Source organism: Orcinus orca, chromosome 19, assembly GCF_937001465.1.
Source record: "Orcinus orca chromosome 19, mOrcOrc1.1, whole genome shotgun sequence".
NCBI classification, from domain to species: Eukaryota; Metazoa; Chordata; class Mammalia; order Artiodactyla; family Delphinidae; genus Orcinus; species Orcinus orca.
Genome location: NC_064577.1, coordinates 29,426,216 through 29,453,280, shown reverse-complemented (window position 1 = coordinate 29,453,280; position 27,065 = coordinate 29,426,216). Strand labels below are relative to the sequence as shown.

Below are 27,065 nucleotides of genomic sequence, written 5' to 3'. Positions count from 1 at the left end.
CCGTGATTTCACAGGTGAGAAGGCCGGACCTGGGTCACTACGTTGTTGAGAACTGCCTCAGACGGACTAGGGCCTGAGCCAGGCGACCCCGTCCTGGAGGCTGACCCCGCAGCCGAATCTCCAGATCTTGAGCGCTTTCCTCTGCGTCCGCTGCAGGCACCCGTGTGAACCAAGGTTCTGCCGCATCGGGAAGGTCTGTGTCGTGGGGACAGAGGCATCGCGGGTTTTTACCGGGTCTGCCCTAAAGGAGACTCCTGTAACTCCTCCAGAGACCCCGCCGCCCACACAGGCACTCAGTGAGGGCTTCTCCTAGTAGCAAAGCTTAGGCACCCTTCTGTCATCTGCGCCAGCTCTGCGCTTAGTGCCGAGGGCGGGTGGGGGCGGGGGAAGTTGAGCAATACCTGGGCTCAGCTTCGGAAGGAGCCTCCGCCTCGGGAGGATGCGGAGGAGGGCGCGTTCGCTGTAGAGGAGAGGCGAGGGCAGTGGCGGAGATCAGAGAAGGCGTCCCGGAGGCGGGAGCTGCAGCAGGACTTGTAGGTGAGACCCTCCAAATGTGTTTCAGGGAAAGGGTGAGGGCTAAAAGTTTCGAGGGAACAGGCCCGTTTGGCCTAAGGATGAAGGCTCTGGAGGGAGGGGTATGGAAGGTGGCTGTCATTTATTGGAGGGGTTCTTCTTGGGGGTTGACCTGATGATGGTACTTCAGACCTAGATTATACGCTTTGTCGGGGTAGGAGAGGACGGCGCCCGGAAGAGACCAGCTCCGGCGGAAAATAGGGCTCTGCCCAGTAGGGGACACCACTAGGCCGACCGCGGAAGGGCGGCGCGAGCCGGGAGCAGGAGAGCAGGACACTTGCGCCTGGGACCGAGCGGGGCCCCACGGGCCCCGCCCCCCGGCGCCAGGCCCCGCCCTCCCGCCCGCGCGCAGGTAGGGAAGAGGCGGAGCGCTGGGGCCCCGCCCCCAGGAGCCACCGCCCAGGCGCCAGCCGGCGCCGCTAGGAGCCGAGTCCCGGGAACTTGGGGCCGCAGGGAGGTGAGCGCGGGGCGACGGGCGAGGCCGGGTTCGCGGCAGCCGGACTCCGGGCCCCGGAGGGGCCGTGGGGTCGCGCCCGAGCATGCCCTGGGGCGGCGGTGCGCGGCCGGCGAAGGGGCCGGCGCTGCGGGTCACTCGGGCCCCACGTGGGCCGAGCCCGAGGCCAGAGGCCGGGGCTCTACTCGAACGGGGCCGCTGGACCGGGTCTCCCGGCCCCTGGGACTCAGCTCGGACAAGACGCCTCAGGGGTCCCTGGGCCACGGGTCACCAGAGGTGGGGGCATGCCGATTGGGCAGAAGTTTAAAGTCCCGGGAGGAAGAGAGGGGACCGCCCCAGGGCAGGACCGCGCAGTCCCGCCTTCCTCCCAGAAGCGCCTGGAATTCATACCTTCCCCTCCCCTCCCCTTTCTCCTGGGTGAGCAGCCGCGGTCGGGGCGGAGTTTGTCCATTCAGTCTAGCTGAGGTGGAAACAGGTGCGGGAGGGTGGGCTCACAGCCAGGCTGGTCCAGAGCTCAGAAATTGGACCCAGGACTCCTGACTTCCGGACAGAGGGGCTTGGAAAGGCTGCCCCTCCTCCGTTCCCCCAGGGCACTGTGTTGGGTTAGAGAGGAGTATGTCCCTAGAGTATAAACCCACCACCCCAGAGCAGAGGGGAGTCCAGGTCTCAGCCTAACTGGGTGAAAGGCCAAGGGGGAGGCCTCGAATTGGAGCCCCTAAGAGGGAGTGTCTAAGGAGGGGAGGGCTTGCGGGTTTGACCCCACACGTGGACTGGCTTCTCTTTCCCAATGGCTATAGATTTAGGACCCTGTGTGGGTGGCATAATGAGCCCAGAGTCTGTGTTATGTTACTGTCACTTGCTGTAGGTAAAGCAGAGCAAAGAGTGGAAAGTGAAGCTTTTTTTTTTTTTTTTTTTTGCGGTACGCGAGCCTCTCACTGTTGTGGCCTCTCCCGTTGCGGAGCGCAGGCTCAGCGGCCATGGCTCACGGGCCCAGCCGCTCTGCGCCATGTGGGATCTTCCCGGACCGGGGCACAAACCCGTGTCCCCTGCGTCGGCAGGCAGACTCTCAACCACTGCGCCACCAGGGAAGCCCGTGAAGCTTCTTTTAAAGCAGTGGTCCTCAGCAGGGGGTGACTTTTGCTTGCCAGGGGACATTCGGCAGTGTCTGGAGACATTTTGGTTGTCACAACTGCGGGGAGGGGGTCTAGGGTGTAGAGGCCAGGGGTGCTGCTAAACACCCCGCAGTGCACGGGGAAGCTCCCACCACGAAGAATTACTCAGCCCGAAGTGTCAGTAGTGCTGTGCTGAGGTTGAGCAACCCTGGCGCAGTACCCGGGCCACCAAGTTACTTCTCATTGACTGCCCCTCCCTGCCTCAGTTTCCCCAGGGGTTAGAGGAGGAACTTGGAATAAGCCTAAATGAGGTAAGCGGTAAGGAGGTGTGAGGGCAGTTACGCCCTAGCAGTAGGCCTCCCTTGGTGCCACAAGCCGGCCTCTTCCCTGCTTAAACCACGAGCCCTGCAGGAAGCAGTTCTCGGTGCTCTGGGGGAGGCGCTGGGAACAGGGGCCCTCTCACAGCTCTGTCCTGGAGTGTTTCGCCCCTAGGGCACCTCCCACACAGGGTGAGCCAGGGCAACCCTGGAGGTCGAATACCCCTGTGGGGGGCCGGGGCGCGAGCTCTGTTCTCATAGGTTTTCCCAACGCTGGATTGCTAGGTGGGCCTGGACGCCTGACGCCATGTGACCAGCTGTAATTTTCCCTTCTGAACCCACACCTGACTCCTCAGTCACTTACACCAGGAAAATAACATCTGAGGAATAACAGGGCGCCTAATTCCTTGCAGCTCCCCAATCTGCTTCCCTCCTGCAGTAGGAAGTTCCACCGTGGCTGTGGGAACCCTGGGTGAGACGAGAGGCCCGGGGTGGGCCCAGCTGCTGGTGGAGTGATGCGCCCCCTGCTCGTGGTGTTAGCTCAGCACCAGTGAGAGATGGAGGACAGCAGAGCCACAGGCCTGGGGTTCCCCCGGTAGGCATGACTTTGAATTATTTGGGTTGGACTCAAGGAGTATGCTCCCGCTTTGTAGGGAATTGGGGCGAGGGGCTGTCACAGAGGGGCAGGATGGGATGAAGCAGCCGTTCATGCCCAGGAGCCCAGGCCACCTCACTGCCCTCCCTTCCCACTTCCTGACAATATCCATCCCTCCCTCCCCCCACCACCCTGTTCACTTCTGGACCCTGGCCTCCTGACCTGGGAACCCTGGTGGGGTCAGAGGGCAGGTGGCAGTTTCTGGTTTGACTTTTGCTTTTTGGGGCTTCTTTTGGTCTTTTAAGTTTAAAAGGCTGGAGTGAGACTTTCATCTGTTCAGCTGAAAAAAAAAACAACCCCATAATAGTGACCCCCATCTGTTGTGTGCCTCTCAAGGCACAAAGCAGCATTCAGACTTGGACAGAGCTGTTCAGGAAGTAATTGTCAGGGCCTGACATCGAACCTGGGCTGTCTGTTCCCAGGCCCAGCCCTAAAACCTTCTGCCACCTGCCAGCAAGAGTACCAGGTGACTCCTACCTGATGTGCTCATTTCTGAGCTGCAGCCATACCTGGTGTAACCCACACGCACATATGCACACAGGCACACGCTCATTGCCTAGATGGGGACTCCTGGCCCTCGAAGAGGAGGAATAATCACACCGGAAATGCACTGTGGGAGCAGCTGGGGTCCGAGCCCAGCTCTGGGTCAGTGGTGGTGTTTTCACTGTGGCCAGAGCTCTTCACAGGGTTCCTGTTGATTTGCTGTGTGCACTTGTCCCCAGGCGAGACCCCAGACGAGAGCAGGAAGTCAGGGGTGTATGTTTGTGCATGTGACTGGGATGAGCCACCTGGCGCCTCCCTTGGGGTTGGGATTGGGGTGGCCCCGGCCCCCTGCCTGCCACCTGGTGCAGCATCAGGGGAGATGTACTCTCCAGGTTGCGGTTCCCCTTGGGTCTCTGTGACACCCACTTTGGAGCAGGCCTCAGTTTTGCCCCGGCCACCACGGGGATTTCCAGAGTGAGCTCACGCCTCTGCTCCCAGTTTCCCATCCGGCTGGGCCAGGCCGGGGGAGGAGTGGCGGGGACGTCAGTGCAGGCTGACCTAGCGCGTGGGGACCCCGGCAGGGAGGCTGCCGTGCAAGGGCAGCTCTCAGGACTGGCATAAAGGAAACAGTTTCTTCTCAACTTCAGGGCAGTATAGACAGCCACAGTGTCCACATTCCCTCACGCGGTAAGTTTATCCAGGGACCCAGATGCAAGACTTGAGGTTTCAAAGCTACGGGAAGGCACATTCCAAGCCCCTCTAGGAAAGTGGTTGGAGCTAAGCGGGCAGGGCAGACGAGGTGGGCCATCAGGGACGCTGGTCTGGAGGGTGAGGGGCAGCAGTGGGAGGGGGTGATTCCCAGCTTGGGGAGCCGGGCCCAAAGGCTGGCAGGCACCTGGGCTATGAGAGTGTGGTCAGTAGGATGGGGGTCACTTGAGTAGTCCGTGCCTCAGTTTCCCCAGTGGGCTCACAGTAGTCTACTTGGGAGGGTTGCTGTGAGGTTTCCAGTGGCGACTCATGTAAAGCCTGGGCAGGTGCCCGGCTGCACTAAGAATGCAGTGGGCGAGCTGTCACAGTAACAGGAACGTGTCTGTGTGCCCTGGCACAGACTCATGGTGATGCCAGAGGTCTTACCTCGTCTCTTGAGCTGTTGGGGGGAGGAGGTGAGAACATACTGCAGAAAGGCAGCACCGCTGTTATCCTGCAGAAGTGGCTGTGTCTGGGGGGGAGGGGACCCCCAGCACCACGGAGGCCATGGGAACAGTGGGTGGGTTTCCATCTGGGAGTGGGGGATCAGGCTGTGAACTGCTGGCCCCCGCCCTGCAGCATGTGCGTCATGATGGTGGGGGTGGTGGTCGTGGAGGCCGTGTCCTTCAGCCCTTGCTCCCTCTGGCCGGGCTTCTTGGAGGTGGGAGCGGGGTAAGCTTGGTTTTCTCTGCCTCCCACGTGTGGCCCCGGAGCTTGTGGCGAGAGGGTCCTCAGGTGGTCCTGCCCGGCTGCCAGCAAGAAGCACCTTTTCCCTCTCCTGGTGGCTCTCCCCAGGTCATGCCTCTAGTGTGGGCCCCAAAGCCCTGGAAGAGAAGGTGGGAGAGCTGCCGTGGGACCGGGCAGAGGCAGGACTTGGAACTGCAGTCTGGCCTGAGCCCTGGCTGTTTAGCTCATGGCTTTATCAGCCAATGACAATCGTGAGATAAGGACAAGGGTGAGAGGATGCTTGTGAAAGTCCTTAGATAAGCTGGGAAGTGGCATCAGGCCTTAGGTGATGTCATTTCTGCTTGGCGGGCTGGGAGGGACTCATGAGTCAAAGGCCTGTGCACCTAAAACTCGTCCGCAGCGCCTGAGTCACCACCCCACTGCCCGTTCTTTTGCCACTTTGCTTGACCAGTTCCGAGGTGGCAGGAGGCCACAGCCCCACCACGTAACTATGTAACCTTGGACAGGGGACTTCACCCCTTTGAGCCTCAGTCTCCCCACCTGTCAAACAGAGATCTGTCAACTCTGGAACTCTTGGCTCAGATGTAGAAACCAAGTGAGCGATGGTGGCAGAGGTCAGCTGGGAATAATAGAAGCTACCAGTTACCAGCCACCAATTGTGTCCCAGGCACTGTTCACTCATGATCTCGTGTCATCCCTGGGGATGGGGGCTGCATCATATCATTTTGCAGCAGAGGAAACTGATGCTCAGAAGTGATAACTTGCCCAGTCTCCCAGCGGGTAGGTGGCCAAGCCAGGGTTTAAGCCCTGTCTCCAGCTCCCCAGCCCTCATTTCTCAACAAGAGAACCCATACAGCTCCAAAGCAAGATGAGGGGATGGGGTTGGTGACGTGTGTGGAGAGCTCCCGTGGTCTGAGTGGCCCGGATGGCCCACGTCCATGTGCCCCGAAGCCCTCGCAGCAGCCTTTGGGGCTGGGGCCAGCCTCTTCCAGGGAAGGAGCAAAGCCCCAGGGCAGGATTCTGGGAAGTCTGGTTTATTAGCTCCTTAATAACTGTTTACAAGCTGAAAAGTGTTTGCCTGGCATGTTGCCTCCCTGCTGACAGCCGACCTGGGCCTCCAGAAGTGAGGGGCACCCAGCGCCCTGTCCTGAGTGTGTTGAGGTGAGGGATTCAGGGCAGCCCAGGGCCTGACTTCCGGCTGAGTGACGTTGGGTGAGGTGCTTACCTCTCTGTGAGATATGGTCAGACTTTGTCCCTCAGCTGCCTGTGCTCCCAGGGTGACCCCTAGCTAGTGGTGACAAAGCCACCTAGATTTCAGACCCCTGGGAGGCTCCTTAGCGTCTTATGCATAAACACACTGAGGCTCAGAGATGCCAAGTGGCTTGCCCAGGATCACACAGCAGTCAGGGCTGGGACTCTGACCCTGTGCCTCCCCCAGCTGGACAGTGTTTTCATTGTCTGGAGCCAGGCCACGAGGAGTGGGTGGAAGTTGGGTGGACTCCACCCTTGTAAGCACGGGACAGAGGCCTGCTCTGTGTGCCGAGGTTAGTCGTGTCTGGAAACAGCCTGGTCGCACCTCGGGGTGTGGGAGCCCCAGCAGGAGTGAGGTGGGCCTCTCCTGCTCCCCCACCCATGCTGCACCCCATTCTCCCCCACCACTGAGCATGTGCTAAGCCTCTGCCTGTTCCAAGGTCCAGTGGAAACCCAACTCCCACTACTTCAAGATCCCAAGAGAGGCAAATCCTCATGAGTGTTTGGAGCAAAGCCTGGTTCACCTCACACCTGGGACAGCGTGGTGCCCAGAGGTGCTGACCCCTCTCCAGGATCCCTCCTGTGCCCTGGTGTCTGGCCTGGAAGGACCAGAGGCTTCTGGGCCCCTAGGGGCCACTTCTGACTCCTGTCCTTCACAGCAATGCTCAGGGAACAGCAGGGTTGGGACAGAATAGGCCACCTTCCCAAAGGAGGCCGGGCTGCTGGGTAGAAAATCCTAGGACCCGGCCACTCTGCTCCCTTCCCGCTGTTGTCCTTAAGCTGCCATCGGCCCCCAGGCTCTGGAAGCCACTACTGCCTGGGGTCTGGAAGGTCTCTGCTCAACTGCTCTCCCCTGATCTGCTTCCATCAGCAGCTTCTGGAGTCCAGAGATTCCCAAAGGGGCCTCTGGGAGGGCACCACGGTGGGCAGGGCCCAGCATTGTGGTCAGTTGGGGAGATCTGGTGCCGCTTCCACTTCCAATAATGCCTGTCCCTGTATGTTGCCAGCAGCTGCCACACCTTAGGCCGTGGGGACATGGGGCTCGGGCACTGCCAGCTGGGTTTCTGGAATTGGGGTCCCCACAGAATATGGGGGTATTCACATCGCTGCCAGCCCCGCTGACGTGTGGTCCTGAGAAAGCCTCCGGGCGGAACAGAGTGGGGCTGTGAACATGGCAACCCGTCCTCCTCGCACCCACACGCTCTTGGCGGACACTGGGTTCCAGGCTGCCACCAAGAGCATGTGCCCAGCTCCCACTTCCCGTGTCTGGGGTCGGCCGTGATGCCCAACCCACTCTAACTGGGTCATGGGGAGCCCAGAGCCTGGGGTCTGATGGGGAAGGTCACCAGGTCCCTGAACCTGTCCCCAGGTTCTTTATCTTCTAGAGTTTGAGCAAAGCCGTTCAAGGTGGAGGAGAAATCGGGGCCTCCCCAGGCCAGGGCCCTCTGTGAGTGGGGCCTCTCCCTGCGGCTGGAGCACAAACCCACAGGTGGTTTCATTTTTCCTCTCCATTGGGGGCAGCTGGGCTGAAGGGTGGGCGTGCGCTGGGGCAGCCTGTGAAGTGTGTCTGCCGACTGGCACCTCTAGGGAAGTGGCCGCTTGCCAGGAGGGAGAGCGGCCACAGGGACGGCTCCTGCCGGCTTCTGGAGATAGATAGGTGTCCCCTCCCCCCCGCCTTCTCTAGCTCTGATGATTGGGTCTGGCGCACTTTACTTCCCTCCCTCTTGGTCTGTCCATTTTTTGTCTTCCTAATCCTGCGTGACCCCCAGCTGGGTGCCTTTGCTCCCTCCTGCCCGGCGCTCCTGTCCCCACCGGCTCTCGCCAGGGCAGGGAGGCGTCCTTGGTGAGTCACTGGCCGTGCCGGGCCAGCGGGTAGGGAGCCTGGGCGAGGTTGCAGTCTTTACATAAGCTGCTCCTGCCGGGCCTCGTGGCAGCCGGAGTGGCTCCGAGATCAGCAGAACCAGGGGTTCCGCTGGGGATTGCACCCTGGACGAGGGCCAGCTTCCTCCTTGCTGCTTTCTAAAAATGACCCAGTTCCCAGAAGGGCTGTGGGGAGGGAAACATCGGGTTTCGGTTTCTGTGACAGGGAAGCCAGGGAGAGAGGCCACTTCCTTGCCCCCTGCCCTCACCCCGACATCCTGTGATTCAGCGGGGGACAGGCAGGTCCCAGCGGCCCTGGCCGCCTCCCTTCTCTGCAGACGGCCTGCCCACCGCCAGCTGGGCGGAACCTCTGGGCCAGGTGGTGGTTTCTTCCCTTCCTCTGTTCGGGGGGCCTGAGGCCCTCCCCGTGGGGGTCCCGTAAACTTCCTGACCATGTCTCGTGGTTCAGAAAGCCTGTTTCCCCTCCTCCAAGGACCCCTCCCTTCTCTCTGTCCCCATTTCTGACCACACGCAGGCTGAGTCCTCGTGTCAGTCGCCTGCTTCCGGCTCATGAGGTCCTCACAGCCGGGGGTATGGAGAATCCATCCACCGTTAGCAAGACCAGGGGAGCTTTCAGAAACCTGCTAGTGTGTCGGTGGCGGGCAGGTAGAGAGGGAAGGCGGGCGCCGGAGCCAGACTCCTCAGGACCGTGGAAGCACACGTGGGGGCAGGTGGGGAGGGGACGGTGGGCCCATGCAGCCTGGGGAGGGGGCACCCTGCCAGCGTGTGCCCTGGTAGTGCTCTGGCGGGGGACCCGCGGGGGAGGCCCGGCTCACCCTGGCCGTGGCTGCCGGGACGGGCTCAGCCGGCCGTGCCCAGCTCCACCCTCTGTGGGGAAACCGGCTTCCCCAGCGGCACCAGCTTGTAGTTTCTGAGTCTGTGTTTCTGCCACATGTGCCAGCTCCTGGCTGCTGCTAAAGGGGTTAGGCTACTGGGTGTGGGCATAGTGGTGGTTCAGACCCTGGGTCGGTCAACCCGTGGGTGCCTCGGGTGATGTGAACTCTCTACTGCGCTGCTTCTTTGGATATGCACCCCTGCTACCCCATGCTGGACCCCCTCTCTCTACCCAGGGCCCTTTGGGGGTCTCCTAGGTATCCTGGGGCTGAAGGCTCTTTTCTGGGGAAGGCCCCACCGAAGCCAAAATTGTTGCGGGCAAGTGACAGTGGCCAGCCGGGTGGGCCAGGCCCTCAAACCCCGCCCCCCCGCCCACGGTCTGGGCGCCGCTGCAAGCCTGGGGGTCTCAGAGAGCAGCGGATGTGACTGGGCCAGGAGGAAGCCTGGTCCCAGGCTGTCACAGCTTCCTCTGCAGTGAGGAAGCACTTTGAGGGCGCGGGAGGTAAGGGCTGGGCGGGGCGGTGCTCCCAGTGTTCCAGCACTTTTTCTGTCTGGTCTCTGCCATCTGGGCTGCCCCATGCCCTGGACTTGGGTTACGCAGGTGCCCAGAGTGGGTCCGACGACCCCTGCATCTGCCCCGAGCACTTGCCGCCCCCTCCCCCTCCCTCCCTGAGCCCCGAGGCAGGGGCTGGGCTTCTGGTGCACCTGCCTACCATCTCTGCACAAGTTGGGGGCACGCGGCCTCAGGAGCAGGCCCTCCCGTCTGTGGTGGAGAGCGACTGGGGCAAAGTGGTGTGTTTTTGTGCATTTGTTTTTTGGCCACGCCCTGCAGCATGCGGGATCTCAGTTCCCCAAACAGGGATCGAACTCGTGCCCCCTGCAATGGAAGCGCGGAGGCTTAACCACTGGACCACCAGGGAGGTCCCCAAAGTGGTGTTTTTATGCCAAATGTGTGGGCCTCACGTGTGTCAAAGCTGGGCCATCACCTTGTCCAATCCCTTCGCTTAACAGAGAAGGAAACTGAGGCTGTGCCGGTCACGCTGCTTACAGGCCAGGGCTCTCAGCACCGCCCTATGGACATGGTTAAGTGGCTCCCCGGGAAAATGTGCCCCAGCCCTGCCTCTGCTCTCCAGGGCCGTGCCACTTCTCTTTGGGACCCCTAGGATTTCCCTGGGGTTGGTCCAGTCTCACCAGTCCTTCAGCCTTGGATTGAGTCTGCCCTTCTTCCTGTCAGAAGATTGGGACAGATGCCAGCAGCACGGCAAGTCCTGGGCTACGGGTCCCAGCCAGGGGTGGTATGGCCTTGGAATGGGAGGGCTAGTTGGGGAATCTGGGCTGTGCTGGAGAAGGGGGGAAACAGGAGGTCCTCTAGGGACTCATCCTGGGACAGCATCCTCCATCCTTGGCCGGGCAGTGGTCACAGAGCAGGGGTGGGGCAAGCAGCACTCGGTAGATCCTTCCAGAATGAGCCACTTCCTGGGCTGGCTGCAGGATTCCGGAAGACAGTTTCTGTTCAGGGTCAGTGTGGACTGACCATCTGCAGCTGTGCATGCGCCCACCCTCTCCCCCGCCTTCCATCCAGTTAGCCATTAACAGGGCTAACTGGATTGTGGACCCTGTGTTGCCCAGGGGTGGGTGGGAGATACCTACATGTAGGCAGATCTCTGTAGGATGCTATGAGAAAGTGGTTGATTTTGGCTGGTGGTAACGTGACAGGCTCCCTGGAGGAGATGACACTTTACCCTCCTTAAAGCAGCTGGTAGGTGTTGGCCAGGCAGATGGGGTGGAGCCTGGTGGGCCAGGTACAGGGCCTCAGATGAGAGGAAGCAGGAGCTTGGGGAGCTGTGGGGGATGTGGTGTGTCCAGTGGTGTGTGGGGCAGGTTTTGAAGGGCACTGGTGTTGACTGTGGGGAGATGTAATCAGCTGTGAGCTCCAGAAGGATCCTACCTGCTTGGGGACCTTATCCAAGCTCAAACCCGGCAGCCCCATGCTTACCACCAGCCTTCCTCCACTGCATCCCTCCCTCCTTGGTGCCAGTTTCCAAGGGCAGTGCCCACCTGGTGCCTTCTCACTGTACCCTGGTCCCAGAGGAGGCCAAGCTGGAGAACTTTCTGTGCAGGCGTCCCAGGTGAGGCTGTTGTCTTGGAGCTGTCCACAGAGTGGTGCAGAGTGGCGTCCGAGGCGCCAGCCAGGCCAGCACCACGTCCTGTCTGTGATCTCCGAGTGGCTTCATCATCCACGGCCTGTCTGCCCCCTGGGATGAAGGGTCAGGACTCCCTGCACTAAGCGTAGAAGGGTGATGTCCAGGTCTTGCTCAGGCCTTAAGCAGGGAGCGTCCTGGGCCTCCAGCTCTGCCTCAGATCCCTCTCTGGCACCCCCTCCGCACCCAGAGTTCCTCTCACCTGTAATTGGACGACTTCAGCAACCAAGTGAAAGACCCCGCTCTAATATGTAAAGCCAGAGGGGAATCAGAGGGGAGCCCAGACCCTCCCCCGGCCTCCAGTTCACCCCATGGCAGCCCCTTGGGCACCTCTGGGTAACCCCAGCCCGCTGAGGAACACAGTTTGCAAAGTGCTGAGATGCTCGACCAAGTTTCCCTCCAGGCTGGACTCTCTACTCTGTCTCCCTGATAGGAGGCTGTCCAGCCTGAAGGGTACCCCAGCTTTAAGGAGGGGGGGGCGCCTGTTTCCCGAGGAGACTTCAGGCACTATAGCCAGAGCAGTTTGAGTCCCAGCTGCTCCCCTTCCTGGCTGTGTGAGCTTGGGCAAGTTACTCAACCCCTCTGAGCTTCCATTCTTTTTTTGTTTTGTTTTGTTTTTGGTTTTGTTTTTTTTACCATACGCAGGCCTCTCACTGTCGTGGCCTCTCCCGTTGCAGAGCACAGGCTCCGGACGCGCAGGCTCAGCGGCCATGGCTCACGGGCCCAGCCGCTCTGCGGCACGTGGGATCTTCCCGGACCGGGGCACAAACCTGTGTCCCCTGCATCGGCAGGCAGACTCTCAACCACTGCGCCACCAGGGAAGCCCTGAGCTTCCATTCTTATCCACAAAATGAAAGCGATGATAATGTCTGTCTCGAAGGGTGTTTTGAGGACAAAGCGGGATAATGCACGCGAAGGGCCGAGGAAGGCCTGGCCCACCCGGGGCCCTGACCCTGTCCTGCCCCCGACGGCCCTTGGCGTTCTACCAAGCCGGGGCTGCCGAGTGCTCTGCTACACGGTAATGTCCCCTATGCGGGACTTCTCAAAAACAAAGGCTTGCCCTGGAGTTGTTCACTTTTTTTGCACCAAGCTGCATATGTGGCATCTTAGTTCCCCGACTAGGGCTAGAACCCGTGCCCCCTGCCGTGGAAGCACAGTCTCTTAACCCCTGGACCACGAGGGAAGTCCGCAAGTTGTTCGCTTTTTAATCCTTACTTTTATGTTGTGTGGATTTTACCTTAAAAAAATTGTTAATTTAAAGAACCAAAACAACAGCAAAACATTTCCGAATCATTTGAACACTGCCTTGAATATTTGGCTTACTTTAATTGAAAACAGCTCTTAATCAGAAGATAGCCAATAATGCCTGCGTGTTTTAAAGTTAAATGTTTCTAGTAAAGTTCTGTAGAAACAGGAAAAGAAAGTAGGGACCATCTTGATTATGGTTCCCAGCCCAGAGCCCAGGTCTTTAGGTGGTTTTATTAGGTAAATGCCCAGAGGCTGCTGGCCTCCAGGCCCTCTGAAGCATCCAGCTCATCACCACAAGGGCCTTTACTCCAGGGGGACGAGGAAGAGAATATATCTCTTAATCCCTCACCTATGAAGCTGGTGGAATTATCCCCATTTTATAGATGAGGAGACTGAGGTCAATAAGATCAAAAGGTGCAGTAGTCCTGACATGCACCCTTGAGCCTGCCCTCCCTTCCTTATAGGCTGTGAGCACCAAGGGAGCTGCCCTGCTTGACCTGGAGCCATCCGTCCATCTTTCCTTCTGTCTCTGCATCCATCCACCTCTCCGCAGAGCTGAGGCTTCACCCTAGAGCATCTGTGCAGAGTGAGGAAAGGACTAGAACATGCTCTAAAGCCCTCTGCAACAAGACCCAGGAAGGTGTGAGCTCAACCCAGACCCTGAAGGTAGAAATCTGGGTAGCCGAGTGGGCTGGACCCCAGGTACCAGCTGCTTTGCTTGCCTGCTTATCTGATTTTCAACAACTACGTCCTAATGCTGCATGGGGGCCAGCACTCTTCTGGTAGTGGAGATGCAGCTGCGAATGAGTCAGAAAGAGGACAGCGACAGCGAGGGAGGTGAGCAGGGTGAAGTGATGGAGAGGCACATGGGGTAGAGGGGGAGCTGCCTCAGGCAGCCAGGGAGGGCTGCTTGGAGGAGGTGGCGCTCAAGCTGGGACCAGAATGATGAGAAGGAGCTACCTGCTCTGCTGTGCGATGATCTTATCTGGGGAGGAAGGGACCAGCAGGGGCAGAGGCCCAACGTTTATGGAGCACCTGCTGGAGACTTTTTTTTAACCAGCTTTACTGAGATATAGTTCACATTTAATTTATGTAATTCACATAAAACTCATCCATTTAAAGTGTACGGTTGAATGGTTTTTAGTATATTCACAGGTGTATGTAACCATCACCACTGTCAACTGTAGAACATTTTCATCATCTCAGAGTAAAACCCACGCCCCTTAGCTGTCATCCTCCAGCCCCCTCCCCCAGCCCTAAGCCACGACTCATCCTTCTGTCTCTATAGATTTGCCTCTTCTGGACTTGTATTTGGACCCCTGGAGTAAGTGGTCTCTTTGTGTCTGGCTTCTCTCACCTAGCATAACATCCCCCAGGTTCATCCACACTGTAGCCCATCTCAGCGTAGCATTCCTGTTCGTGGCTGAGTAATTGTCCACGGTGTGGATTAACACATTTTTTTATCCATTTGTATGTTTTTTTCCCACAGATCATAGTACACTTTAAAAAAAATCTTAATATTATAGTTGTACAATGTGTTAGTTTCAGGTGTACAGCAAAATGATTCAGTTATACGTGTACATTTATCTCTTCTTTTTAAGATTCTTTTCCTATATAGGTTATTACAGAATATTGAATAGAGTTCCCTGTGCTATACAGGAGGTCCTTGTTGATTATGTTATGTATAGTGGCGTGTGTATGTTAATCCCAACCTCCTAATTTATCCCTCCCCCCATCCATTTGTATGTCGGTGAGCATTTGGCTTGTTTATACCTTTGGGCCGCAATGAACAGGCCGCTGTGAACATTCCTGAACAAGTTTCTGTGGCCATGCTGCCTGAGTGTGTGTCATGCGTACAGTCGTTTGATGCCCAGGACACCTCTCCGGCGGAGCGGGTTATTCCTCCCTCGTAAGGTGAGGACTTGGGTGACCCATGGTCAAGTGCAGGTCAAACCCTGGCCACCCGGCTCCAGTCTGTGCTTTTGACCACAAGCCCTCAGCACCTCCTCACAGAGGCTTCGTAGGTGCGGGGCGGTGAGGGGCCCAGGGTGGCCTGATGGGGTGGGGAAGGAACAAGGAGGAGACAAAGCCACAAAGGGTCCAGAGGCCCCAGTGAGAAGTTTGGACTTTGCTTTAAGTGAGAGCTGGAGATCCTGGCCTAGCGTTGAGCAGGGAGTGACATGGTATGATTTGCATGTTTCAAAGGTGGATTCTGCCGCCGTGTGGAAAATGGTCCCGGGGTGGGAGCTCGGGGGGCAGCAGGTAGAGGAATCTGGAGGCTGTGGTCCTTCAGCTGAGAAGCAACGGTGGCTCTTCTAGGAGCTGGACAGAGAGTGGGGAGCGGACAGACTGGGAACAGAGGTGGCTGCTGCCTTGCCCGGCCGTCCCACACCTCGGCGCCCGTCCCATGGCTGGAGGGCTCCTGTGTGACTCTCCCCTGAGTTGGCAGATGGATGTGAGGTCCCTGGCCTTGTGCGAGGGGAGAGAAATCAAACCTGCCCCAGCAGCCTTGGGACGTGGGGAGAGGAAATAGTGAAGGGTTTTAGCAAGAAAAAAGTCACGGGCAGTGTGAGAGATGAAATGGAGAGAATAGATGAGGCGGAGGTGTTAGTTCTGGTGGGTCAAAGGGGGTATGAGTGTCAGTGGCACCATGATGGCTGTGGAAAAGCCCCAGGTGGAGGTAAACTGCTACTTCCTCCTGGCTGGGCCATTTGGCAAGATCCATTGAAATTCAAGATGCAATTACTCTTCAATCCAGCAACTCCACTTCTAGAAGTTCGTCTTGCGATAATACTGGGACAAGTACACACGGTATAGGCAAGGGTGTTCGTTAACACTGGACATGAATCTAAACAACCATCAGTCTGGAATTAAGTAAATCTTGGTACATTCCACTCAGTGAAACCTTCCCAGTCATCAAGAAAGATCAGGTAAAGCTATCTGTCTGCATTGACAGGGAAGGATGTCCACGCTATAGAAGAAAAGGTATGAGTGCGTGTAAAATGTTAAGTACACGTGTCCTTTTCCAAGTGCAGAGAGGCACCTGGAGAGGGGTGCACACCGAGCTCTTTCCTGGAACGTGGGGTGACAGGCGGGCCAGGAGTTCACTTTTCTGCTTTACAGTCTTCTGAGTCTTTTTTTTTTTTTGGCAAGGTTCATATATCATCTTTATCATTAAGATATAATATTCTTCCTTTGTGAAAAGAAAAAAGTACCAGACAGGTGGCAGTTTCACTTTCCTTTGAAAGAGGAACCTGCCAACCCTGGGGGACAGGGACCAGTACGGTGGCTTTCTCATCTACCTGCGAATTAGGCTGAGCTGCTCCTTCCTTGCTCAAAGCCCAGGGATCTCTCCTCTGAGAACCACCTGCTCCCTGCACAGCTGTGGGCCCCTTGTCTGTGGGCTGCCTGGAGCCTTTCCCCTTGTCCTCCCCCAAGCCCTGCCCCCAGGACGAAGGCAGGGCTCTTTGGCCAAGGAAGCTGCCTCCGGCCCCCTGGGCTGCTCTGGCCAGGCTGATGAGGTGGCCAAGATCACAGCAGCTCTGCATCCCTGGCCCTCAATGTTCCTTTCTGGGTGAGGTCCTCGCCTGAAGCAGAGAGACTGGAAATGGAACGAGGTGGTGAGCTGGGGACCTCCCAGACCCCTGCTGCCCTGGAATGCAAATGAAGGATGAAAATACACCTTCTCACCCTGCCCCACGCAGCCCAGAGTCAGTCTCTGCTTCATGGTTTAGTGTCCAGAGTTAGGTTTTTGTTCTGTTTTGTTTTTTTCGTTGATATACTTTTATTTGGGAATGTTTAAATCAATACAGAGAAACTAAATTTCAGAGACACTGAATATCATGAGTTTGGATATCATTACTTTATTGTAAAAGAAACATGGAAATTATTTACATGATGAAAGATTTCAGAACTTCAGTGGCAGCTTCACGTGATGCCATTTCGATAGTGACTTATTTTAGTCGACGTATTTTCCAAGAATGTCACCGTCTTTAAAGAAGGAATCATCCTTGTCGTCTAGAACTACTTTGGTGCCTTCATATTCTGGGAGAAGAGCTTTATCTCCCACTTTCACACTAACTGGTTGAATCTCTCCACCCTTTCCTTTAGAGCCGGATCCAACAGCTACTACCGTTGCTTGCAATACTTTTCCTTGTGATTTTTCTGGAAGCATAATGCCTCCTTTGGTTACAATTTCGGCTGCACTTCTTTCAACCTTCGCCTCCCTTCCCGGAAATCCAGAGTTAGGTTTGAACCAACTTTCTACAGGTTGTTCTCAGTCTGGGCTGCCTGCCCAGGTACCACCCTGACACCCTGGACTGTCCCCGTGTCCCCTCCTGTCCTGCTGCCTCTTGACACACCTGTGCCCCCTCCCTGTTTCCATTCCAGCTGCCTCACCCGCCCGCCCACCATGGCCTCCGCTGACAAGAATGGCGAGAGCGTCTCCTCGGTGTCCAGTAGCCGCCTGCAGAGCCGGAAGCCACCCAACCTATCCATCGCCATCCCTCCGCCCAGGACCCCGGACCCCAGCGAGCAGGCCAGCATGCTGCCCCAGGTAAGGGAGCAGCTGGGCGCTCGGCGCCCTGCCACCGGCCACCGCTGTGCTCCCATGACACCTTTCGGGCAGTTTCACTTCCCGGAGGAGGGCCTTCCGGAGCCACAGCTGCCCTGTGTCCCTGCTGTAGGCTGTACCCCGTCCTTCCTGGCCCCACACTTCACAGGGGGTGGGCCCTGAGCTCAGTCTCTGTCTCATGGTGGGCCAGGGAAAATAAGAAACACTTGCCGGTTCCGCCTGGGAATTGGCTGTTTCCGTTCCCTTGCCCGAGCCCTGGCCCTTCTGCGGGCGGTGGGCTGCCTGTGACTTGGGGGAAGGGGCACAGCGCACCTGCAGCACCAGCAGCTGGATCCCAGTGCCCAGCTCCTGCGGGGAAACGGGGGGGAATCAACGTTGCCAGCAGTCCGGTCCGGACCAGCGTTCCATAAAGAGCTCATTGAGAACTAGCTGCAAAGAGCGTGGGCTAAAAAAAAAAAAAAAGGCTTCCCTGGTGGCGCAGTGGTTGAGAGTCCGCCTGCCGATGCAGGGGACGCGGGTTCGTGCCCAGGTCCAGGAAGATCCCACATGCCGCGGAGCGGCTGGGCCCGTGAGCCGTGGCTGCTGAGCCTGCGCGTCCGGAGCCTGTGCTCCGCAACGGAAGAGGCCACAACAGTGAGAGGCCCGCGTACCGCAGCCTGGGGCACCGGGGAGGCTGTCTCATGCCGCCCACTCATGCCAAGGGCTCTTTCAAACATGTAAAGCCAGGCGAGGCCAAGGCTTAGCCACGGCTAAGGCCTGAGGCAGGAGCGCTGGATAGGGAGCTAGGGAAGCGTGTGCTGGGATCGCCGAAGACACTAGAAAATGACGATTTGACCCTCGGAATGAAAGCAGCTTGGGGTAGACTCGGGTCGAGGTTTGTTCTGTCTGGCTCTTCACATTGGGAGCCAGAGCAGAGCCAGCCTGGGATCTGGGCTGCAGGCAGTCACAGCCCATGCTCCTGCCCGCTGTCCACAGAGGCCCAGGAACCCAGCCTTCCTGAAGAGCGTCAGCCTCCAGGAGCCGAGGGCACGATGGCAGGAGGGCGGCTCGGAGAAGCGCCCCGGCTTCCGCCGACAGGCCTCCCTGTCCCAGAGCATCCGCAGGTGAGCACGCCCACCGCGTCCCCACCTCCTCCCCACCCACCCTGGGCCAGTCAACTCTTGGGACCTGGGCCCTGGGCCCTTCCCGGGAGGCACGGGCAGGCAGCCCATTGTCCAGGCGGGGAAACTGAGGCCCAGGCTGCTCTGTGCCTGGTAGGAAGCCACAGTGAGGAGGCTGAGGGGAGTCAGGGAGCTGGGGGTGGACCCCTGCCCTTCAGAGCAGCTCCCGGGGCCTTCCCAGCTCAGCCCTCAAGCTCTTGACTTGAATCCCCCTCTGCCCATCTGGTTCCTGGGCACCGAACCAGGGGTCAAGGGGAAGCTGATCTGCCCCTCCCACTGCGTACACACACACACGTGCCCCCTCACCTCCCCTGCACACACGCACGTGCCCCGTCACCTCCCCTGTACACACGCACATGCCCCGTCACATCCCCTGCACACACACATGTGCCCTGTCACCTCCCTTGTACACACACTTGTGCCCTGTCACCTCCCTTGCACACACACAGTGCCCCGTCATCTCCCACTGCACACACACACGTGCCCGTCACCTCCCCTGCACACACATGTGCCCTGTCACCTCTCTTGTCACCTCTCTGCACACATGGCCTTTCTCTCATTGTGGTCGCTCCCGTGTCACACACCCGCCTGCTCCCCACCCCATCTGCTCCCGCAGGGGCACGGCCCAGTGGTTCGGGGTCAGCAGCGACTGGGAGCAGAAGCACCAGCACTGGCAGCGCAGGAGCCTGCGCCACTGCAGCGCCCGCTACGGCCGGCTCAAGGCCTCGTGCCAGCGGGACCTGGAGCTCCCCAGCCAAGAGTTGCCTTCCTTCCAGGGCACCGAGTCTCCAAGACCCTGCAAGATGCCCAAGGTGGGCTCCAGCGGGGGGTGCGGGGCGGCAGATGACTTGGCCCAGGGCCCAGTTGACTCTGCTCACCACCTCCCTCCCGTCCAGATTGTGGATCCCCTGGCCCGAGGACGGGCGTTCCGCCACCCGGACGAGGTGGACCGGCCCCACGCCCCGCACCCACCCCTGACCCCTGGGGTCCTGTCCCTCACCTCCTTCACCAGCGTCCGCTCCGGCGGCTATTCCCACCTGCCCCACCGCAAGAGGATCTCTGTGGCCCACATGAGCTTTCAAGCTGCCACGGCCTTCCTCAAGGTAAAGACACCTCTGCCCAGCCTGCTCCCTGTCTCTCCCCAGAGCATCTCTCTCCCCAGGCATCTCTCTCCCCAGAGCATCTCTCTCCCCAGGCATCTCCCTCCCCAGAGCATCTCTCTCCCCAGAGCATCTCTCTCCCCAGGCATCTCTCTCCCCAGAGCATCTCTCTCCCCAGGCATCTCTCTCCCCAGAGCATCTCTCTCCCCAGGCATCTCACTCCCCAGAGCATCTCTCTCCCCAGGCATCTCACTCCCCAGGCATCTCTCTCCCCAGAGCATTTCTCTCCCCAGGCATCTCTCTCCTCAGAGCATCTCTCTCCCCAGGCATCTCACTCCCCAGGCATCTCTCTCCCCAGAGCATTCCTCTCCCCAGGCATCTCTCTCCTCAGAGCATCTCTCTCCCCAGAGCATCTCTCTCTCCAGAGCACCTCTGTCCCCAGGCATTTTCCTCTGTGCCAAGGGCAGTGGTTGCTCCGGGATCCCTGGGCGCCAGACCCACATCCTTCTAGTGGTCCCACTAGAAGTGGTCCACTTCTAGTTGTCCCTAGTGTAGACAGCTGGTTTCTGCACTGACACATAAGGTGGAAGGTAGGAAGTGAAATGTGCAGGCACCACTCACTGACCTGTGTTTACTGAACCCCCTTATGTGCTGGGCACAGGGGCTACAGAGTGAGTTGAGCCAGTGTCACTGCCCTAGAGGAGCCCTCAGCTCGGGTGAGGGCAGGTGTCACCATTCAGTGTGATAAGTGCTGGGGCCCACCCATAGGAGAGGCTGGTGTCAGGGAAGGCACTTGAGAAATATAAGGAAAGGTTTGCCAGGAAGGGAACAGCATTGTCAGCAAGGGGAACGGCCTATGCAAAGGCCTGGAGGTAGGAGGGAGTAGCAGGTGGTTTTAGTGAAGTGTGTTTACAAGAGGAATGGCAGGAGATGGGATCAAAAGGTCAGCAGGGGCCTGGTGTGCCGTGCCAAGAAGCCCGTGGGAATAAGGGTGCAGGATGAGTGGTGGGGTGTCAGGTGCCCAAGCCAGAGGGCCGGAGGTCACCAGGGAGAAGTTAAGAGCCAACCATGTAGAGATTGCTGCAGTCAGGCTACGCAGGAGCCGGAGCCCGGTCCTGGCCTCTCTCGCAGATGCACATGCTCTGGGCAGGGTCCCACCTCCCCAGACAGATGGGCTTGACAGACTCCTTTGGTGTCAGGGGCAGGGGTACCTGACCTGGGCTTGACGCCCATGCTTCTGTCTGGCACAGGGGCGCTCGGTAATGGATGCCGCAGGACAGCGGTACCGGGTGGTCAAGCGCAGCTTTGCCTACCCCAGCTTCCTGGAGGAGGATGCGGTCGATGGAGCAGAGACATTCTACTCCTCATTTTTTAGTAAGGCAAGCATGGGGTGTGTGGGCCCTCGGGGTCGGGGGACCGGGGTGGGTGGGAGCCAGGAGAGGTCACCCGGCCTCAGTCATGCTCTGCTGGGAGCCCCTGAGATGTCCAAAGGCCCATCGGTGGGACGGGGGTGCGTCCTTCTGTCGGCAGGGCAAGGACCTGGGGTAAGGAAGGGTGCCAGCCGGGAAAGTCCCCATCAGGGCCCACAAACACGTGCCTTCTACCTCCCTTCCAAAGAGCCTGTCCGGCTTTGTCCTGCCCTTTGATTGAGCTACTGGGGGCAGTGCTGGAGACGGTGACTCCTCACATTGTCTCCTTCTGTGTCCCCGACTCCACACCCACTCCAGGAAGAAATGAGCTCCGTGCCTGACGATGTGTTTGAGTCGCCCCCACTCTCTGCCAGCTACTTCCGGGGCATCCCACGCTCGGCCTCCCCGGTCTCCCCCGAAGAGGTGCAGATCCCTCTGTGAGTTCTGGGCAATCCTCCAGGTGGAGGGAGGTGGCACTGTGGAGGAAGAGCCCAACGACCCTGCCAGGGGGCTTCCCTAGACCACAGGTCCCTCCTGACCCCCGTCATGGGATGTGGGAGGGGAGGACACCAGGCTGAGACCACCGTCCTCACCAGGAAGGAGTCTGACCGAGACCAGGTGCCCGCGGCCAAACGTGGCAAGCGTATCGCATCCAAGGTGAAGCACTTTGCCTTCGACCGGAAGAAGCGGCACTACGGCCTGGGTGTTGTGGGCAACTGGCTGAACCGCAGCTACCGCCGCAGCATCAGTAGCACCGTGCAGCGCCAGCTGGAGAGCTTCGACAGTCACCGGTGAGCCACGCCGGCCTGGGGCCCCGCCCACTCTGTGACAGTGCGGGGAGAGCCACTCCCAGGCGTAGGCCCAGGGGAGAAGGGCTGAGAGCCATCCAGGAGGGCCTGGGAGCTTCCAGGTTCCCCTGGGGCCCCTCCCGAAGCTCCCCTTACTGTTCATCGAGTCTTTGGGTCAGGGGAGCAGGGACGGCCCCTAGGGTCACCCTACAAGCATGCACGTCACCTGGGAAGGGTTGTCGGGTGTTGCCGCCTCTTCTCCACCCTCCCCGCTTTCTGGACCTGCTTCCTCTGCGGGGAGCAGGGCGGGCAGGGTAGGTCAGAGGGGCAGTTAGAAGCTGTGACCACGAGTGAAGGGACTGTGAAGAGGCCTGCACAGAGACCTTGGGGGAAGCCAGAGGATTGGGAAGAGGCCATTCTCAAAGAACGTACAATTAGCAGCAACCTGATAGACATTGGACCCTAAGTTTAAAAAAATTAAGTGATAGCAGGTGTGGTGAGTGTCCTGGAGAAGGAGGACAGAGAGTGGGAGTGAACAACTGGTGGGGGGCAGCGTCGTCAGGAGCAGCAGCAGTTAGCTGGGTGAAGAGAGACAGCAAGGGCATCCCAGGCAAAGGAAGCATCATGTGCAAAGGCCCTGGGGCTGCGGGGATTGGGGTTTGTTCCAGGAACTGCAGGAGAAGGAGAGGAAGGAGGCCAGGGAGGTGGGCAGACGTAGCAAGGCCTTGCAACCAGTGGGGAAGGAGCCATGTTAGACTTTATCCCCAGGGCAGCGAGAAGCCATGGAAAGGATTTAAGCTGGGAGAGACGCAGAGAGGTGCATATTAAGAGTTGCTGTGGAGAAGGATGAGTTGGAGGGGAGTAGTGGAGGATAGGGAGCAGGTGCGAGCTGTTGGCGGCTGGGGCTGAGGGTTGGGATGTGACTTTGGCTCCGCTGACCCGAGGCCTCTGCCTGCAGGCCCTACTTCACCTACTGGCTGACCTTCGTCCACGTCATCATCACACTGCTGGTGATTTGCACGTACGGCATCGCGCCGGTGGGCTTCGCCCAGCACGTCACCACCCAGCTGGTGAGTGGGGCTAGGGAAGGGGGGCTCCGCCCTGGGGATCCTAGCCTCCCCCAAGAGGCGGCAGCATCTTGGGCCACCCAGGCCCTCCCACGGCAACAACCTGGCCCAAGCAGGAGGGTGCTCTGGGCTCACCACTGCTTTGCTTCTCAGCCCCTTCCCCGGAGGCCCTTTCCTGGGACAGAGAAACCCCTGACCCCCCCGTCCTTCCACCTCTGCACCAGGTACTCAGGAACAGAGGTGTGTACGAGAGCATGAAGTACATCCAGCAGGAGAACTTCTGGATTGGCCCCAGCTCGGTAAGGGGCCCAGGCAGGGACAGCATCTCAGCAGGGAACCTCTGGCCTCTGCCACCCCAGCTGAGCAGGAAGGGGACTTGGCTTGCCTGGAAGCCCCCCTCATCAGGGGCCCCCAGGGGGAGACTCTCAACGGAGCAGCCAGGTCTGGACCCGAGCTCACTCCCCACCACCCTCCGCCCCCAGATTGACTTGATCCATCTGGGAGCCAAGTTCTCACCCTGCATCCGGAAGGACCAGCAGATCGAGCAGCTGGTGCTGCGGGAGCGAGACCTGGAGCGGGACTCGGGCTGCTGTGTCCAGAATGACCACTCGGGCTGCATCCAGACGCTGCAGCAGGACTGCTCGGTGGGGGCAGAGGCCCTCCGACCCCTGCGAGCCCCACCCTGGTCCCCTGCACCATCTCCACTTGCCCCAGCCTGGGGGAGGGGCCCTTCAAGGGCAGTGTCTACGTGGCCTCTGTCCTTCCTCTACCCTCCCTGGCATCACACACCCCTGCACGCAGCTCAGCACAGGGAGGGTGCCAAGCTGCCCAGCCCCAGAGCGGTGAAAGCTGGGTCTTGGGAGTGTCAGTGGGGGTGGGGGTCTGGGAGATGAGCCTGAGCCCTGGACAGCAGGGCAAGAGCCCCGGCCCTGGAGGGGCCCTTGCCCACTCTGATGGTGGTGACCTTGTCCTAGCCGTGACCAGCCTGCCTCCATCCTCCAGGAGACTTTGGCCACTTTTGTCAAGTGGCAGGATGATACGGGGCCCCCCATGGACAAGTCTGCGCTGGGCCAAAAGCGGACATCGGGGGCCGTGTGCAACCAGGACCCCAGGTACAGTCCCGGGAGACCCACAGCTGAGCTGAGGAGATGGGGCTGAGCATCATGTGGTCTGTGCCACCCACGGGGATGTTGGCCAGTGGGCGTGGCAGGCTGGGGATGCCGTGGCCCCTCATTTTGCCCCCTCCGACCTCTGCTTCCAGAACCTGCGAGGAGCCGGCCTCCAGTGGTGCCCACATCTGGCCCGATGACATCACCAAGTGGCCGGTGAGTGTCCAGGGGGGAGAGTGGTCCGGGAAGGGTGGGGAGGGCCTGCGTGCTGCTGCACAGCCCTAGCTGCTGCCTGTGCCCCTCTTGGCAGATCTGCACGGAGCAGGCCAAGAGTAACCGCTCGGGCTTCCCGCACATGGACTGCCAGATTCGGGGCCGCCCCTGCTGCATCGGCACCAAGGGCAGGTGAGCCGGCCTGGGCCCTGGGCCCGGAGCCCCTGTGCTCCCCCTCTGTCACCCACCGCCCAGCTGGCGTCCTCCCTCCCCACTCGGGGGCCGTCCGTGGTGTGGGCAGGTTCCTGCAGAGGGGCACCGCGTCCTGCCAGTGGTGCCTGCTGCGGCCGGGCACTGGGCACTAGGCGGGGGCGGGCAGGACTCAGGGCCCTGGCGTTCGCCTTGCCTCCCTGTCCCCCAGCTGTGAGGTCACCACTCGGGAATACTGCGAGTTCGTGCACGGCTATTTCCACGAAGAGGCCACGCTCTGCTCCCAGGTGAGGTGGGGTCTGGTGGGGCCCTGGGCGCGAGCAGCCAGGTGCAGCAGCCTGTATGCTCTCCTGCAGCGGGTATCTCGTCCTGCCCCCTACATCGGGGCCTCGGACCCAGCGGGATCCTAGGCGCTGACTGCCGTGCTCTCACCCCCAGGTGCACTGCTTGGACAAGGTGTGTGGGCTGCTGCCCTTCCTCAATCCTGAGGTCCCAGATCAGTTCTACAGGCTCTGGCTGTCTCTGTTCCTCCACGCTGGGTAAGAGGTGCCTCGCTGCCCACCCCCCAGACCCCTGTGGTGCCCGCCCACCTGGACTCCCGGAGGAGGGGCCCCTGGGCCAGGGCGCAGCCGGCACGACCTGCCAGACCCCGCTGCTCCCGAAGTCGCTGGCTGGCAGATGGGGCGGGGGGCTGATGCCCGGTGTGTCCCTGCCCAGCGTGGTGCACTGCCTCGTGTCTGTGATCTTCCAAATGACCATCCTACGGGACCTGGAGAAGCTGGCCGGCTGGCACCGCATCGCCATCATCTTCATTCTCAGCGGCATCACTGGCAACCTTGCCAGTGCCATCTTCCTCCCGTACCGCGCGGAGGTAGGGACCCAGGATGCGGCAGGGAGGGCTAGCTCTACTGCTTCCACGTCTCCCGCCTGGCTTGGCCTGAGGGACGCACAGCCCCTGCCACGTCAGGCTCAACAGCAGATGGACAGCTAAGCTGGGGGCTTCCCGGCCAATTCCTTAGTCCATCCCGAGGCGCGAGGGAGCAGTGATGCCCCTGGGTCACGTGTAGAGGTCACCTCCAGGAAGACCTGGACCCCGTCCCTCACTCTGCCTCTTTGCTTCATTTCTCTCTGTGACCATGACCACCGCCTGCAGCGCGTCCTATAGCTGTGAGTTGGGCCATATGAAGTTGCCCTCGTGCAACCGTTCTTGACCCAAAGAAACGGCAGTGTTTTGATCAGCCAGCCTCACGCTGTGGGCTTGTTCAGTGTCTGTCTGTCCCTCCCCACGTGCGCTGCCTGGAGCAGTCTGTCTTGCTTATGGCACTGGGCGTGCGCGTAGTAGGTGCTCAGTGTCGCAGAAAGGGTGGGTGGAACGAGCCCAGCTTTGTTCCAGCAGCTCCAGCTGCACCTCTCCTGCCCTCCGGCCGTCAGGTTCGGGGTCCCCACCCTGGGAGGGGCTCACGGAGAGGATGACCCAGGTCCTGGGGCTCCAGCCCGGCTGTGCCCAGGCCTCCCCACAGGCTCCCACGTGGCACCCGGAAGTGACCCTGTCCCCTCCCCATCCACCCACCGCAGGTGGGCCCGGCAGGGTCGCAGTTCGGCCTCCTGGCCTGCCTCTTCGTGGAGCTCTTCCAGAGCTGGCAGCTGCTGGAGCGGCCCTGGAAGGCCTTCCTGAACCTGTCGGCCATCGTGCTCTTCCTGTTCATCTGCGGCCTCCTGCCCTGGATCGACAACATCGCCCACATCTTTGGCTTCCTCAGCGGCCTGCTGCTGGCCTTCGCCTTCCTGCCCTACATCACCTTCGGCACGAGCGACAAGTACCGCAAGCGCGCCCTCATCCTCGTGTCGCTGCTGGTCTTCGCCGGCCTCTTCGCCTCGCTGGTCATCTGGCTCTACGTCTACCCCATCCACTGGCCCTGGATCGAGTACCTCACCTGCTTCCCCTTCACCAGCCACTTCTGCGAGAAGTACGAGCTGGACCAGGTGCTGCACTGACCACCTGCCTGGCGGGGCTGGCACGGCTGCTCCCACGCAGCGCTGAGGACAGGGAGACTGTGCCCGGGCCAGGCTGCCTGCCTGCACAGCGCCCACCCCCGCTCCAGAGACCCTGGGGGGCCGGCCCTGCTCCCAGGAGCTCTGCCCCCAGGAGAGGCTGAGTCTGCGGGAGACGGTCATCAAGGGCGGCTCCTTGGGGGACTGAGGGCCCCCTTCCCCAGGCCTGGGCTGGGGGACACTCCGAACATGTGTTTCTCTGCAGCTCAGGGCCCAGGCCCTGACATCACCCTGCTCCCCTGCTGTCAGGACCACTTCCTGGGGGGTGGGCTCCTTTCTTCCCAAGGTCCTGGGCTGCTGCCCATCTCCCACCTCTGGCTCTGCTGGTACGTTCCCCCTCCCCGTTGCTGTGAGCCTGCCCTTCCTGGGGACCTGGCTGGGGTTCCCACCAGGTTCCCAGCCCTGCCTGGCCACGGCCCCTACCTGTTTCCCCTCCCATCTCTGCCCTGTGAATCCATGCCCTGCACTCATCCCTGGCCTGGTGAGCCTGCCCACAAGGCTCCGGGTCCAAACCTTCTGGGACAGGGTTTGGCAGTGGTCTGGGGCAGAGAAGGAGCAAAGAGACACAGACCGGCAATCCGAGAGCCTCCGCTGAGCTCAGCAAACAGAGGCTGAACCTGCCCCGCACCCAGGCCCCCCAGCCCCTCCCAGCCCAGTCCCTTCCTTCAAGTCAGTGTTCTGCCTCCTGGGGCTGGACTGATGCCAGCCAGCCAACCATCCTTTGCCTCACTCCTGCCCAGGTGAGGGCAGGGCCACCCCAAGGACCCGTGTCCAGGGGTTGTCCAAGGTCAATCAGGCCTTTTTTTTTTTTTTTTTTTTTTTTACCAGTTAATTTTTTTTAAAGTAACGCTAACTTTGTATGGACGATGTCTGAAATGTATTAAATGATATTCTTTAAGAAA

At 59.8% G+C, this 27,065-nt stretch overlaps 1 protein-coding gene across 5 annotated transcripts; it reads left to right on the top strand.

Moving 5' to 3' along the window:
- The first annotated feature begins 432 nt into the window (after positions 1–432).
- RHBDF2 (rhomboid 5 homolog 2) lies at positions 433–27,065 on the top strand. 5 transcript variants are annotated; one of them, XM_049702018.1, is made up of 18 exons: positions 433–537; positions 12,947–17,037; positions 18,031–18,158; positions 18,832–19,027; positions 19,112–19,318; positions 20,566–20,694; positions 21,043–21,161; positions 21,321–21,515; positions 22,471–22,582; positions 22,804–22,878; positions 23,062–23,223; positions 23,582–23,691; positions 23,841–23,904; positions 23,999–24,093; positions 24,323–24,398; positions 24,550–24,650; positions 24,829–24,982; positions 25,687–27,065. In XM_049702018.1, exons 2-18 carry the CDS (start codon positions 16,894–16,896, stop codon positions 26,104–26,106), a joined length of 2,487 nt encoding a protein of 828 aa, XP_049557975.1. In that variant the 5' UTR covers positions 433–537; positions 12,947–16,893; the 3' UTR covers positions 26,107–27,065. The 5 variants fall into 5 exon arrangements, with proteins under 5 accessions (XP_049557975.1, XP_033294468.1, XP_049557974.1 ...); XM_033438577.2 differs by having other exon boundaries at positions 449–537; positions 16,872–17,037; XM_049702017.1 differs by lacking the exon at positions 433–537 and adding an exon at positions 2,017–3,051.